This window comes from Octopus sinensis, linkage group LG5, assembly GCF_006345805.1.
Source record: "Octopus sinensis linkage group LG5, ASM634580v1, whole genome shotgun sequence".
Classification (NCBI taxonomy): Eukaryota; Metazoa; Mollusca; class Cephalopoda; order Octopoda; family Octopodidae; genus Octopus; species Octopus sinensis.
In genome coordinates this window covers 47,007,100-47,024,313 of record NC_043001.1, presented here as the reverse complement: position 1 = coordinate 47,024,313, position 17,214 = coordinate 47,007,100, and the positions used below count along the sequence as shown (strand labels likewise).

Below are 17,214 nucleotides of genomic sequence, written 5' to 3'. Positions count from 1 at the left end.
GTCGTGGTTGAAGCCAATGGTGAGTTTATTGAATAACTTTTCTCTCTAGCATTTCAAGATATTTTTATGTAATTTTGATAAATATATGTTAAAAAGTGATGTCAGTGTTATTTTCATTTTTGCGCAATTTAGACGACAGTTTATTCACCGTACCCTGTATACTGTATTTATATAAATATATATATTATATATATATATATATATATATATATATAGGAAAATGTGTTGCTGAAAATGCACTTAAATTTCAAAAAATCATGAATATTTAAAATACGTTTATTTACATATGTACCAAACTAGTTTCAACAATTTTTTGTTTATCAATGGTAAAAGTGTAAAAACATTGTTATAAATTTCAATGTGGACAAATCAAAATTAAATTAAAATATTTCAATGTTGATAAATTATCATGTTCAAAACAGAAGGTGTAAGTTTGAAATTAAAACTGTATATTAATTTGTTAGAATGTACAAAGTCCTTTAATTTCAGTGGTGGTCGACAAGTCATACTGAAAAAAAACTATGAGAATTGAAATAGTAAAAAAAGGGGAAATTACGGTTTCTCAGATCTTTAAACAGTCAGTTCCGCATGTAATGGTATGTTTTAGGGAAAGATGTATTTATAAATTTTTTTCTGTGAGTGGATCTGATTTTGATTTGTTGAAAAATTGATGATGTTTTTCTTCTGTGGTCAAGCTTGTCGTTCTGCTTGGTTGGTTTCTTTGCAAGATACTGTTATAGGTCATTCCGGTTGGTTGGTTTTCTTAAAGGATCTTTTTGTTGTATTTGTTGAAGTTCAGTTTCAATTGGTTTGGAATTATGTGACGTCAGCAACTGGTGTTTGTGGAGTTTCATTGGACTGGAGGTGGGTGACGTCAGCTTCTTATGTTTATGTGGTGAATTGGAGCTGAGTTTCGAAACCCGGGTGGAAGATTTTTACTAAAATTTTATTGTTCTTTTGTGTTGAAATTGGGTATTTTTTCTCTTCTTTATACTGCTTTTTTTTTTCTTACTAAAGGATATTTAGCTGTGGTTTATATTTTTTAATCAGTATGTTTTCCTTATTTAAACAGAATTGGGTTGAAGTGTTTCCAGTTCATTGATAGAGAGGGAAGATTTGGTAATTAGGGATTTTATCTACGGGACATTGGTCTAGGTGCTGGCTAACGGGAATTTTCCTAGTTGAGGGGTCCTGGATTTGTTGCCTGTGTACCATAAGTCTATCCCTCAAAGTTAAGCTTGTTTGACCAATGTAGTCTCCACCACAACCTCCACATTTAAGAACATAGATTAAGTTCTTCGAAGCACAGGTGAAGTCATGTTTTATGGTAAAAGTTAGGCCTGACTTAAATTTGTATGTTAAACCCTTTATTCAATGATACAATTTCATTATTATTAATGACCTTTGCCATTTATCAGGCAATCTAAGTATTCGATCAGCTTAAAATTTGACAAGTTTTGAAGAAGAAAAATTATCTAAGTAGTTAAATGTTTGTCCTTGCAATGAATTCTGTAGAGACAAAAGCAAGTGGTAGTCGGATAGCGCAATATTAGGAAAATATGACAGATCAGGTAAGAGATCCCAGCCAAATTCATGTAACTCTGTTTGGATAGCCAAAGACACATGTGGTTGAGCATTATCTTGTTGGAACACTACCCCTTTCCTGTTGCCAATCTCCAGCTCCAGTTCTTTGATTTGTTGGTTAAAATTAGTCAGCTGAAGACAGCACACATCAGAATTAATGGTCTGGTTTTGTGGGAGAAGCTCAAAATAAATAATGCCTTTATGATCCCACCAAACACAAAGCATAGCCTTTTTGGCATGAATATTCATCTTTGGTTGTTGTTTTGGGGGATCCTCATGCAAACTCCAGGATCTTTTTCACACTATGCTTTCGTACACAATCAATTTTTCATCTCCAGTCACAAGTTGCTTCAAAAAAGGCATGCTTTCACACCATTTCAAAAGCATGTCACAAACAGGAACTGGTCTAAGCAATTCTTTTTTGAGAGTTTGTGAGGGACCCACACGTTATAGTGAGAAATTTGAAAGTGTGTCAAAATTTCCTTTTATAATATTGTGTAAAACAAAGAGAAAAATAGTTTTGTTCTGTGCTTATTATGTTTGAAAAATAAAAGAAGCAATGTTTTTAGACCATAAATATTTTTATATCATAGCTCAACTGAAATTATATTAGTATTCTTCTATTTTTTTATTCGTTTCAGTCCTATGACTGTGTCTATGAAGGAGCACTGCCTTTAGTCGAACAAATCAATCCCAAGACTTATTCTCTGTAAGCGTAGTACTTATTCTGTCTATCTTTTTTTGCCAAACTGCTAAGTTACAGGGATGTAACTAAACCAATATTGATTGTCAAGCAATGGTGGAGGGGCAAACACAGACACACAAATACATATATATATATATATATATAACCCATGCTAGCAGTCCAACCCATGCTAGCATGGAAAACGGACGCTAAATGATGATGATGATGATATCATCATCATCATCATTTAACGTCCGCTTTCCATGCTAGCATGGGTTGGACGGTTCAACTGGGGTCTGGGGAGCCCGAAGGCTGCACCAGGCCAGTCAGATCTGGCAGTGTTTCTACAGATGGATGCCCCTCCTAACGCCAACCACTCCGAGAGTGTAGTGGGTGATTTTATGTGCCACCGACACAGGTGCCAGACGAGGCTGGCGAACGGCCACGCTCGGATGGTGTTTTTTTTTTTTATGTGCCACCGACACAGGTGCCAGACGAGGCTGGCAGACGGCCACGCTCGGATGGTGTTTTATGTGCCACCGACACAGGTGCCAGATGAGGCTGGCGAACGGCCACGATCGGATGGTGTTTGTTACGTGCCCACAGCAAAGGGCCAGTCGATGCGGTACTGGCTATGGCCACATTCGGATGGTTTTCTTGTATGCCACCGGCACTGGTACCCACAAAGATACAAATTCCATTGATGTTCATCTATTTTGATGTTTTGATTTGATTTGATTTGATTTTGATTTTCACTTGCCTCAACAGGTCTTCACAAGATGTTCATCTATTTGATATATACATATATATATACATATATGCATATATATATATCCTTATATATATATGCATATATATATGCATATATGTAATATATATATATATATATATATATATATGCATATATGTATATATATATATATGCATATATGTATATGCATATATGTATATATATATATATGATATATGTATATATATATATATATATATATATATATATATTATATATATATATATATATATATATATATGCTCTACCAACTGAGCTATGCGGGCTGGTGCATGGTATGCTAGCATGGAAAACGGATGTTAAACAATGATGATAATGATGATATACATATATACGACGGGTTTCCTTCAGTTTCCATCTACTAATTCCAATCACAAGGCTTTGGCTGGCCCGAGACTATAGTAGAAGACACTTGCCCAAGGTGCCACGCAGTGGGACTGGACCCAGAACCATGTGGTTCATAAGCAAGCTACTTACCACACAGCCACTCCTGTGCCTATATATGTATTATATATATATACATATATATATATATATATATATATATATATATATATATATATAATATATATATGATGGGCTTCTTTCAGTTTCTGTCTACCAGATCCATTCACAAGGCTTTGGTTGGCCCAGGGCAGTAGTAGAAGACACTTACCCAAGGTGCTATGCAGTGGAACTGAACCCGGACCCATGTGGTTGGGAAGCAAGCTTCTTACTACACAGCCACTCCGACATATTTTTAAGGTGAGTTTGGCATATATAATTTCATATTAACATATGGGAACAAAGAAAAACCAGGAGTTGCATATTGTTTTGAGTCTTTTGTAGAGAAAATGGTTTTAGTATACATCTTTTTCACTTTTGCAGCTATAGTATAGGGAAAAAGTCATATTTAACTGAACTGGATCTGATTTTTCCTTCAAATTTTTAAATTGGCTAAAACTAATGTTTAGAGCAAAATAACTGGAAGAATAAAAAAGAAATGGTCTTACCAATATTTCGCAAATTGCATTTTTCTACAGCTGTTTCCAGTTGCTATAATTCACATGTAACAGAAACAGCTATAGAGAAAATGAAATATTTGAAATATTGGTGAGATTGATTTCTACTCTTTCATCTCCCTCTCCCTCACTCTCTTTCTCTCTCTCTCTCTCTCTCTCTCTCTCTCTCTCTCTCTCTCTCTCTCACTCTCTCTCTCTCTCTCTCTCTCTCTCACTCTCAGCTATGAGACAAAAATAGAAGAGAGATTTGAAAAGATTACCATTTGGAATTATTTCGAAGCTATTACTTCTGCTTATTAAATCTGTAAAAGAAGGAAACAGTTTTGATTTCAGATTTTACATTTAATAAACTAGAATGCAATTTTTGTTAAAGTAATAAAATATTTGCCACTTGTAGATATAGTTATACATTATATGTAGAGACACTGAACCACTGGAATCAAGGTTTTAAGTTCAAATCTTACTACATCCACGGTTTTTTGCCCTCTATACAATTGATACCATCTTTGTGAAACATCTTCAGGAGTAGGTTAGGAGTAAGCTGTTGTACCTAGCATTCCTAAACATTAGAGAAAGTCTTGGATAGGATCCTTTGTTCTTTAATCTGGTGGTCACTGAAGAAGCTACGAGTAGATGAATAGCCTTTGAGATCCACATAGACCATGTAAATGGATGCTTTCAGAAAGGTGGGAGCTAGCACCAAGTATAGCAATGAATTTTAGGAATTCACCAGGGTTTGGTTTTCAGTCCACCCCTATTCATCATAGTCCTCCATGCTATGCATCTATTTGTCACTTGCTAAGATATATGGGTAAGAGTGAATAATACACGGCTGAAAGCTTGCCGAGCTACAAAAACTCAAGAAACATAATAAAAATAGTATTAAATTTAAATCATCATCTGTGCATCATGTGAAATGTATCTGCACCATTGAAAAGCATGATTTTGTATTTTGTCTGAGAGAAAATACTGTCATAGATATGTTGCATCAAAAGCACAATATAAATCAGTGTGAGGTGAACATCACTGCAGCAGTAAATCATGAGAATAACAGATATGTTTTGTCCTAGTGAATATGGCCATGTATGGACCAACATGTGATAGAAGAGCATCTTTATGGTGGGTGAGTAACATAAAGGAATGGACAGGTAAAATGGCATTGTAAAACATAAGATTGGCTGATGACCAGAAAAGGAGGGAGAGGGCTGTGTATTTGAATGTGCACCTATAGGTTATAGATTTTTAGTGACTGAGTTTTATCAATTTTTAATTTTTCATACACATACAAGCAGTGTTCCAGTATACTCTTAAACATAGTAGCTAAACCAATTAAAGAACACACAATGAAAAAGCTCAAAAATAAAAAAAGAAAAATGACTCAATGGTATTGATAGTAACATAATAGAAGTGCTATTTCAAAAACTTTTATATATATCCCAACTTTGCCAAATTATTTGTCAGTTACATTGAGGCCCATATCTTCTCACAGTTCTCTGAACTGACTCCAGAGCTATACAATCATTATATATATGACTGCATTAGCTCTACCTCCCTCTCCCATGAGCAACTCTCCAACTTTATCTCTTTTATCTCCTACCTCCATCTTGCTCTTGAATTCAGCTTTGTCATCTCTAACACTTCTGTCAACTTCCTTGATATCTCTCTCTTTATCGATCCCCTCACCTTCATCTTCTTCAAACTCATGGACTCCCACCTCTACCTCAACCTTTCCTCCTCCCACCCTTTCCACACCAAACGGGCCATCCCCTACTCCCAGTTACTCTGTCTTTGACATCTGTGCGGCTGTGACCAGGATTTCAAGACCCAATCTAAATTCCTGGCTCTCTTGCTTATGCATCGTGGATACCTTTCCACATTTGTCCAAGCTGCCCTTACTTGTGCCCGCCAAGTCAGTTGCTCCACAACCATCTCTCCTTCCCCACACTAGTCTCCCAACCACATCCCTTTTCCTTTTCTTTTCCACCCCCACCCTAACCCTTCGTTGGAAGATCTTACAGGCCTTCCATCATCTCCACTAGATCCCACTACCCATCCTATTTTCCCCAACCCACTCATACCCTCCTTCAAATGCACCCACAACCTATGTAACCTAATGGCCCATAGTTCTCTCCCCCCCTCACTCCAACCCACCATGGTTCCTTCCCCTGCTCCAGACCCTGATGCCACACTTTTCATTTCATCACCCCCTCCCTCACTGGATCTAACCAACATACCCTCTCCATTCAGAACTCATCCTGCACTTCATCTAACCTCATATACTGTATCTGATGCAATCTATGCAATTGTTTATATGTTGACCATCAGGTAGCCGACTAGTTCACCTATGAAACATCCGCCTGCATAAAAATACCTCTGTTGCCCATCATTTTTGCTCTGTCAGCCATTCCACTTCACACCTCACTGTCTTCAGCATGGCCTTACTTCTTGAAAAATGTTACATTTTTACTTTCCGAAAGCAAATTCCATTTGGACTAAACACTGTCCATCCAGGGACATCCTACACACACCTTTAAAGACACTTTAATTTTATTTTTTATGTTTTATCTTTTAAATTAAAAAATAATTATATTCTTCGTTTTCATGTTATTCTTCAATTTCTACCCATCCCACACACACCAATATACATAGCATGAACACCCCACCCCACCACATAGTATACAAACACCTACCACATCACATACACATTGACATGTCCTGACATGTACAAATAGAACCCTCCACACACACACATAATACACACACGTATGCACAAACATACATACACACATACATATACATACCCACATTCATATATACACACATATACATACACACGCACCCCTCATACATTCCCTCACACACAAATATATAATACACATTATTTATTTGAATTGACTTTAGATATATATATATATATACATATATACATGTATATATGTACATATTTATATATATATACATATATATACATATATATATATATATATATACATATATATATATATATATATATATATATACATATATATATATATATAGATATATATATATATACATATATATATATATATAATATATATATACATATATATATAGATATATATATATATACATATATATATATATATATATATATATATATATATATATATATATAGAGAGAGAGAGAGAGAGAGAGAGAGAGAGAGAGAGAGAGAGAGAGGGTGGTGGGGAGAATTATCCTAATGATAACTTACAAGTCATTGCCAAGAAGCAGAATTCTATGATCTCCATGATCTGGAAAACAAACAATTTTCAAGAAGTGAGAACCAAAATATTTCAGTTTAAATATAATGACATTTCTTTTCTTTCTCTCTCTTATATTGGTGATTATCAAATTGTTGATGTAAACAACAGTGAGGAGTACATTATTTACATTTGATGGATATTTGTCCTCATCTTGTTTGTTGTTAATTTCCCCAAGACACCTGATGAAGGCTGGAGGGTATATCAGGCGAAATATTGTGTTAACAACAAACAAGATGAGGACAAATATCCGTCAAATGTAAATAATGTACATAATTCCTCATCTTTTAAATATAGAACTGAACAGCGAGAAGTGTCGTGTAACTTATACATGTAGGCACAGGCATGGTTGAATGGTTAAGAAGTTTCCTTTGTAGCCACATGGTTACAAGTTCAGTCCCACTATGCAACATGTTGGTCAAGCGTCCCTTACTAAAGCCCTAGCCTTGCAAATCCTTGTTAGTGAATTTGGTAAACAGAAACTATGTGGGAGTTTATTGTGTGTGTGTGTGTGTGTGTGTGTGTTTGTCCCTGCCACATAACAACTTGTGTTGGTTTGTTGATATCCCCCTAACTTAGTAGTGTAGTAAAAGGGAAGATAGAGGAAGTACCACACTTAAAATAAACCCTGGAGGTAATTTGTCCAACTAAACCTACAAAAAATTGGTAGGCACACACAAATACATACTGACACACATAGCAATTTTTTCAAAATTTTAAGTTTCATTTTGTACATATAAGTGATAAGTGTCAGTTGTATGTGTGTGCACCCACAATTTTCTTTCTTTTATTTTTTTTGCTTGCATATTAAATTATGATATAATCATAATCTAGAACATCTGAAAGGTATCTTTATTCTTTTACTTGTTTCAGTCATTTGACTGCAGCCATGCTGGAGCACCGCCTTTAGTCAAACAAATCAACCCCACAACTTACTCTTTGTAAGCCGAGTACTTATTCTATCATCTCTTTTGCCAAACCACTAAGTTATGGGGAGGTAAATACATCAAAGTCAGTAGTCAAGCGATGGTGGCGGGGACAAACACAGACACACAAACATATACACTCATATATATATATATCTTAATAATTCCGATGCGACTCTATCTTGTACTGCCTTTCCCTCTCCCCTTTTGTTTCTTCTCGCTTCCTTTCTCTAATTCTATTTATCTCCCCTTCTCCTTTCATTTTTTCTCTCTCATCCTTTCTCTAATTCTTTTCTTCTCCCATTCACTGTTCTCTATCTGTCCCTCTCCCTTTCTCACTCTTCCTCCTTTACTCTCTCATTGCTCACACATGACCATCAGCCATCTTTCTTTTCCTAACTTGAGTTTCTTTCCTTTCATTCTGCCAGACAGATCAGACACATTCTTGTCTGTCTCTTCTCCTATCTTTTCTCCTGTCAAAGCTTGTTCCTCCAGCATTCTCCACCTTACCTCATTATAGCTTAGCAGCCCTTACTGTTTGTTTTCACTGTCCTGTTTTTGTTACCAGCTTTGACCCTCCGCAAATCCCAAATTTTATTTTGCTTTGCAGGAGCAACTGTTTTCTTGAAAACACATCTTGTCGTAATTGCTCGAAAGGTGGACTAGATAAACAGCCGACAACTGATGAAAGGTCATTCTATATGTTACTTGTCTTGTTTTCCATTTGTTTCTTTCGTTGTTTGCAAAAAAAAGTTTGTATTCCATGTTTTTGTATTTTGTATTTCATGTTGTTTATGCTTTATGACATCCTGTACCCATATATGCATATGTATATACATATATATGTAAGAATGTACATATATGTATGTATATATGCATCAGCCACAGCAGGAAATGTATCAGGACATGAAATGTAAAAGCCGGACTGGACTATTTTATGCGCAACTCCATTGTCTCCCGAGACAAAAAGGATGCCAACAACAACAATTTATATATATATATATATATATATATGATGTGCTTCTTTGAGTTTCTATCTACCAAATCCACTCACAAGCCTTTGGTTGGCCTGAGGCTATAGTAGAAGACACTTGTGCAAAGTGCCACACAGTAGGACTGAATTCAGAACCATGTGGTTGGTAAGCAAGCTACTTATTACACAGCCACACCTGCACCTGTAGAAAATTTCGTAAAAGCCATTTTTCTGAAAGTTATGTGGACACAAACTGACTTATTCATGTGAATAATCCACCTTTGAAAAATGTTTCAGAGCAAATTCCAAAATAATTGGAACTGATATCATCTGAAATGTATAAGTCAAAAATCCATTTTCTGAAACTTATGACGAAACAAAACTGGTGAAAGGGTGGGGGACATATTTGTGTAGGAATGCTTTGAATACAGGTGGAATAAACATTGGTGACTGGTGGTTAGCCTGTGCTCTAGAAACATACCCAGAAACTATGCAAGTAAAATGCACCTTTCTAGAACCTAAAGGACTCTCATCATCATTTCAGTATCCTAGAAAGTCAGATGTTTTAACAATGAGTTATTTAGATATCCTTTGTAAATTTAACCCCAGAACTGATACAGGTAAAACATATACTTTGACAGAAAAAGAAATGAAAAATGCATCACAATTATTAATTTCATAAAAATTACGAAGATTTCAGAATTTCATCTAACATGTACGTAATCATTTAAGGCAAGGCAAGGGTGGGAGGTTTGGACGTTGACTTCATCTGCTGAGCTATCAGGAGTGGCTCCTTAGGCAATGGTGATACCAACAATTTGTTTTTGATTCTTAGTGTTGGCAGTGGCATTGCCACCATTGACCATAGCAGGGCTGAAAAGCAGTTACAATTAAAGTAGACATTATTATTGAAATAATAAAGATGTTTATTTTTATTATCAGCACTTTGTTTTCTCCTTGAAGCTCAAATTGTCTTGCTTAGTAAGTGAGTTTTAATGATTTGTCACTACTTGTCACTTTAATTAAATTTATTCCCCTTGAGATCCCAGTATGAATTTTTTTATGCGAGTTGGGACTAAGTAGGGTAATATTTGGACAAAATTTCCAAAAAAAAATCAATGACCATATCTTTTAATCTATGAAAAGACAAATTTTAGGTAAACTTTTTTATTTTTGTTTTAAGGAAAAATTAACTAATCAAAAGTTATAGATATAAATGCTTTAAAATGAAAAAAAAAATGAGCTTTCTAGCTCAAATAGTAGCTGAGATATGACTTCTTAAAGAATTGAGTAACCAAAAAAATTTCACTTTTTTGAAAATTTCAAATGGTCATAACTCAGCAAATATTAGAGTCAGATAAAAGATATTTCATATTTAAAGGTTTCATATGAAGGCCATTTAGCTTGCAAAGTTTGAAAGAAATTGGTTTCGGTCACCTTCAATCTTTTTTAAAATTGTGTTGATTTCGTTGGGATTATCTTTTAGCTGTTTCCTCAATCCTGCCATCTAACACTGCCTCCTACTAAGACTGATCTGCTTGTTGCTTTTGATTTCCTTCCCACAAAAGGCATATTGGCCTACCTGGTATACCACTTGTGTCATGGTTCTTATCTTCCTGGTAGTGTCACCCATCAGAATGTTGTCTACTTGTCTAACCAGGATTTTATTAGAAAATATTCATACCACAAATTCCAGAAGGCAAATGGTTGAACAGACCTCGAAAGTTTTTTTTTTTTTTTACAATATAGTTGTAGTCTATGCCATTAAAACACATGAGGAAACAAAATCGTGATACATGAAATATCTGCCCCTTTTTCCAACTTTTTTCCCATTAAATTCTAGCACACCTATACAAGTATGCACCTCCTAACTTTGTTTCCTCATAACTTCCAGAAAATTTAATGAAATTTTCAATAAATATGCGTCAGAATTTCATTTGAAAAAAAATAAAACTGGTGTGCTGGCACACATACATACTGACACATATCACGAAATGAAACTTGAAATTTCGAAAAAAATTGTGATTTGTGTCACTATGTATGTGTGCGAGCACATCAAATTTCTTTTCTTTCTTTTTTCTTTTTCATATTCAATTGCGATATAATCGTTATCTGCACCATCTGAAAGGTATTTTCAGAAAATTTCATGAAAAAATACCCATTTTTCTGAAAGTTAGAAGGAAACAAAGACGAATTTTGAGAATTTTCAGAAACTCCCCTCCCCTCGGAAAAAAATTTTTGTAACAAATTCCGATATAACCAGTATCTGCACCATCTGAAGCATATTTGTAAAATAAATTCATTAAAAATGTCCATTTTTCTGGACGTTAGAACACAAATTCGTTGGGGCAGGAATGACCCTTGTCTAGGTAAGCTTAAATTCTGATATAATCGTAATCTACACCGTCTGAAAAATATTTGTAAAATTCTTGGCGGAGTTTCGAATCAAGACGCCTACTTTTTAACGGGGATTTTTCCCTTTTTTTTTCTTTTTTTCAGTACGGCCTTTGAAAATGGTGGGGAGGCAGCATCTTTTTATGAAAAAACTTTTCGAAAATTAATGATATCTCTTTTTGTTCGAAAAGGTGTGCGATTTGAGGGAGATTTGAGCGTCCTGATCCGAAACTCCGCCGGCGGTTTAAATGCACAAATATCCGATACCCAAGTAGCTAAAAAGTGAGTAGGAGGTCACCCAGGAGACACGATCTAGTTGCGGCCCGGCCTACTTAGAGTGAAAGAAATTAAGGAACGAAACACTTGTCTGAAAGGGGTTTCTTCCCGACATACTGTTCAGTTCTCTTGAAAGTTTCTTACCACTTAAAGTTTGTTGGTAGATTTTGTTTATCAACACGTAGACAGTAAAAGATTTCAGATTCTAAAACTTTTGGTTACTGTATGCATCCGTTTTTTTCTTTATCTTTTTTTTTTTTTTCATAGGTGTTCGTCCACCCTACTACCATTAATTCAATACAAACAGAACCCTTTTCATAATAGATGTTCATCAATTTTCAACAGACGCTCGTTACTATGGAAACAGGCACCAAAATATCTGCGACTTTCGATTGGCTAAAATTACTCGAACATTTAAAAACTTTAAAAGCTATAAATGTTTTATTTATTAATTTGTGGGGGGAAATGAATTTCATTTTCATAATTAAATCGGAACACTAAATTTGAAAATAATTGAAACAACGTTTTGCAAATATAGAAAACTGACAGCAATAGGAAAGATACAACATTCACAGAAATTCAGTTTAGTCTTTACTAAACTTGTTATGTCTGTAAATATAAAAAGAAAAAATAAAGAAATATATATGTGTGAATTATATTACTAAAAGAATACTCACACTTCAATAATCTATCGGAGAAGCGGTTACTGAACACTCAAACATATTAAAATCTCGTTTAGATTTATTTCTCTTACATTTTGAGAAGCTTCAGTCCAACTGCAACAGTAATGACCAGCGTTTATGGTTACTCCACAAATACGAGCACAATTGATAAACAATTAAATTACACAATCAACGTCCCTTCACAGTCCAGCTAGCTATATTTCATATTTTCTCAAAACACCACAAATGACTCGTCATCATGTTCTGTTACTACCATTACTACTAATAACAAGCTCGACAACCATAGTCACTCAACACTAGCACATAAGCGCGAGTTGGTCTTTAACTGAAAAATTTTCTTGCAGCATTTCGTCCGTCTTTAAGTTCTGAGTTCAAATTCTGTCGAGGTCGACTTTGCCTTTCATCCCTTCGGAGTCGATAAAATAAATACCATTTGAACACTGAGGTCGATGTAATCGACTCATCCCCCACCTCCTCCAAGCTACCCTTGTGGCAAAAATTTGGGATCTTTTCACTTTGACCGGCACATTTTAAAAATAATTTCTTTGTAACTAAACACTTTTAAACTTCGTATACTGGTAGTGTGTTACATAAAACATCTTTTTCTCTTGGCTTTCTTGAGAAAATTCTGTAGTTTGTAAGCTATTTGTTGTTTAATTTCTTGCATTTCGGCAATTTCAACCAATCAATGACGTCTGTTGAGGTGAATTCAATTTCTCCGGATCTTTGTCAACAACAATCATTTGCGGTGTCATATAAATTTATCACTGTTATTTATGACATTTCATATCAGTTACGTTCGTATGAATAAAAGATTATCGTTATTAAACTTTTATTAATAAACACATATTCTAAGTTCACAACATATGCAGTTTTAATTTCCCTCTCTATTGGACAGATACACACATTAGATATTATATATTCGTTTAAGAAACAGATTGGGTTTATTTACATTTCTGAAGAAAAAAAGATACCCTTCTCCCCACCCCTAACCGTAACCCTATCCTAACCCTAACCCTAACTCTAACCCTAACTCTAACCCTAACTCTAACCCTAACCTTAACCCTAAAACAGATTGAAATGCAATAGATTGATACTAGGGTCATAATTATGGGTGGACACTAAAGTGGGAGTGGTTTTTTTTTTAGCCAGCTCTGTTTACAAGTGACCTCTCAGTTTATGGCCACAGGGTATCTTTTTTCTCATAAATAACAGTGACAAAATTAATAGGAAACCGCAAATGACTGTTGTTGACAAAGATCCGGAGAAATTGTATTCACCTCAATAGACGTCATTGATTGGCACTTTGATATTTTCTCTATACCTTTCATATTGACTTTCTCATCATTTGGGATTGTAAAGTCAATTATGTGATACTTTCTATTCCCTTTATCTACTACTACTAAATCAGGCCTTCTAGCTTCTATTACTCTGTCATTCTGAATGTTAAAATCCCATAACATTTTATATTTCTAACTTTCTGGCACTTTACTAGGTTCATGTTCATACCATTTACCAGTATGGTCATATCCTAGCTTTCTACATAACCCTCGTTATTCTCCCTAGGTTGTCATGGTTTTTCTTATATTCTTTCCTTTGGAAATCTACATGGTTTTTGCTTATCTTGGTTTTTATCCAATTAGTCGTCAATTACTGCTGACAAACTTTCTGTCTCCCTTTTCAGCCTTCCTTTCTGCAACCATAACCATGTCTCACATTACTATTTGCTGCAACTATCTTTGAGAATCTACCATGCAAAGCCTTCTCTTGCCAGTCAGATAATCTTGCTTCTTTTTCACTGTTTTTAACTTCCTTTGGCTTTTCAGTTTCCCTATATCCTACTGTTATTCTAGCAGCTCTTAAAAAACTTCCATAGGAAGCTATGTCTACTCTAGCTAACTCCACACAGTCTTCTACTGGTATTAACCGTCTACTACCTTTCTTTCTAGGTAAGTAATATAAACTTGATACTCCTGCTCTTGGATGAAGTCCTCCATTCATATTGAATTCTTTCCTAGTTCTTCTGTCTAGATTTACTAGTTCAGATTTTGTCCAATTTATAAAAGCTGCTGAATACTTAAGTAATGATACAGCCCAAGAATTTAAAGCCTTCACTTGATTTGAATCATTTAGTTTTGACTTCATTAGCTCCTCACCCTTCTAATGTACTCCTCGATTTTCATTTTCATTTCTATAGTTAGTATTCTGTCAGATTCTAATACTACTAAATACTTGTAGCTCTCTCCTTCTTTCAGTGATTTTAACATTTAGCCATCTGGTAATTAGATGCCTTCATAGCTGACTACCTGTTCCTTTTTCATGATTAATATTGCGCGCTTATCTATGCCAAATTCCATGCATATATCTTAGCTTAAGAGTCTTACAGTTTGTATTAAGGAATCTATCTCTTATGTTAAAGCAAATGGTTAATTTTTCCTTTATTATCTCTAAACTGATACCCTTCCTTTACCTTTCTTAAAACTAAACTGAGTAGGGTTAAGCATAAGACAAATATTAAAAGGGTAATGAGTCCCCTTCAAAAACTATTCATTTGATATTTTACTTTTCCTGAGGCTATGTCACTAGCATAGAGATCTATCATATTTTCCATTTCTTCATGCTATAGCTAATTAACCCTCTTATATTGTCTTAATTACGGAATATATTCAAACATTCACTTATCCATGAGTGTGGAATCATGTCATAGGCTTTCTTATAATCTATCCAATCCATGCTATTGTTAAACTTTTCTTTCTACATTTCACTTCTTTGAACTGTTTTGTATAATAGATTATATATTCCTCAAGCCTTCTTCCTGCAACCTTTCTATTTTTCTGGCTGTTTAAATGCTCATAAATGCTTTCTGAGAGCATTCGTGTTAACAGCTTCCACTCTAATGGTAAGGAAGTGATTGGTCTATAATTGCTAACTATATTGCCCTTGTATTTGTCTTTCATAAGAAGTACTGTTCTCCCTCTATTATTATTATTATTACTAGCATACCTATGTTGTCAAAATGCTGACAGTTTATTAATGAGAGAAAATGGTGCATCAACACAATGGGTAGAAACCATTGCTAAATGTCAGCAATCTAGTAAATAACTGTACATACACAGAATTGAAGCACTTGAAGAATCAGATACAGGTGTAGTCTTAATTGAAAATCCCATCCACATAATGTGTGTGTAGTTCAAATACACATAAAAAAAAGACAAAAGATGAAGACAATTGAAGGAACAACAAGCAGGTGTATTGATAAAACATTCAGAAGAATGGAAAAGTCTTTGATGTTTTAAACCTATGCTCTTTGACAGAATGGATTGAAAGGGGGAAAAATGGAGAGAGAACAAAATGTACATATACATAAATTTAGGCATATATACATACATATGTGTATATATACATATATATATATATATAATCTTATATAAAATCCGTTCTGTCTGTCTGTCTTCTCGGATCTCGGGCATCCTCCATCCGATTGCGCTCAAATTTGATATGTAGATACCGATGGTATCAGGGCATGTATAAGTCTTGAAAAAATTACAAAAATCGATTCCAGGTGAGAATGCGATCGATAAAGCTGTTTTTGTCCTGCTTTTCTTCCGTCAACCTGTACATAACTGCACCTTCCATTTTTTGTTGTTTTTGTACTGCTTAAAGGCACGTTTCTTTCCTGCCAAGCTTACTGTTTAAACCATGTTTGTGTTCTCCCAATCAACAGCCTTATCATTACTGGTACTTTAAACTTTTCGGTTGCATATTTGTGTGAATAAAATCGTTTTTCTTTGGAATAGAAAAAAATCTGGTGTCTCAAATTTAGGTTAAATCAGTGTACCTCAAAAGGGAGGCCTATGGGACAGTTGGACAAGTTGTTTCGAGAAAATTTGGCTTAAATGTTTGACAACTCAGCAACATCCATTGAACGGGGGGGGGGGGGGGGGGTTGCTCGTATATATATATATATATATATATATTTATATATGCTGTTGTGTATAAGGAGAGTCATTCTCTTTTAGTGCCTTATAATTTAACACACTCACCGGTAAAATTTCCACCGATTTCTTTTTTTTTTTCTAAAATTTTCATTGCATCTTGCAAACTTTTCAACAGTTAATGCATAAATGTAAAGTATGTTAGCTGTTTCTCAATAATATTTCAATATATATTTTTTGTGTTGTTTAAATTTGTCAGCTTATGTAAATTTTTATCTGAGGTTAATTGAATTGAATCATTTTCTTTTGCTGTTGCATTGATGGATCTTTCTGAAGTTGACTGTGGAGTTCTTTTGCCATTGCCTTATTGAGCTGTTTTTTTTCCTGTTTCAAGTAATTTTGATTATTATGATTTTCTTATTCTTAACTCAGATACCAAAACCAAAAGTCCCTGAATTTACAAAACAATTCTCAAAGGAATTTGTATTGACTCACAATAACCAGTTATATTGCAGACTGTGTGTCATTGATGTCAAATGTGATAAAAATCATTTCGTTGAGTCACATAGAATAAATAAAAAACACCAAAATTATCTTTAAAAGACTTAAAACAGAATAGCCACCTATCAAATTCTTTGAATCTAGTGAAAACGATAAATCTTGGGATGACAAAAATAATTAA

At 34.6% G+C, this 17,214-nt stretch overlaps 1 protein-coding gene across 1 annotated transcript in view; it reads right to left on the bottom strand.

The window, feature by feature from the left end:
- LOC118763661 overlaps nt 1-11,130 on the bottom strand; it is a 25,658-nt gene extending 14,528 nt beyond the window's left edge. Inside the window, exons 1-3 of the mRNA XM_036503405.1 lie at nt 10,827-11,130; nt 7,297-7,336; nt 4,321-4,362 (exon numbers count right to left, since the gene is read on the bottom strand). Coding sequence (XP_036359298.1) covers nt 4,321-4,362; nt 7,297-7,336; nt 10,827-10,877 — 133 coding nt within the window. The 5' untranslated portion in view covers nt 10,878-11,130. The remainder of the gene's footprint in view (nt 1-4,320; nt 4,363-7,296; nt 7,337-10,826) is intronic.
- Nucleotides 11,131-17,214: the final 6,084 nt, after the last annotated feature.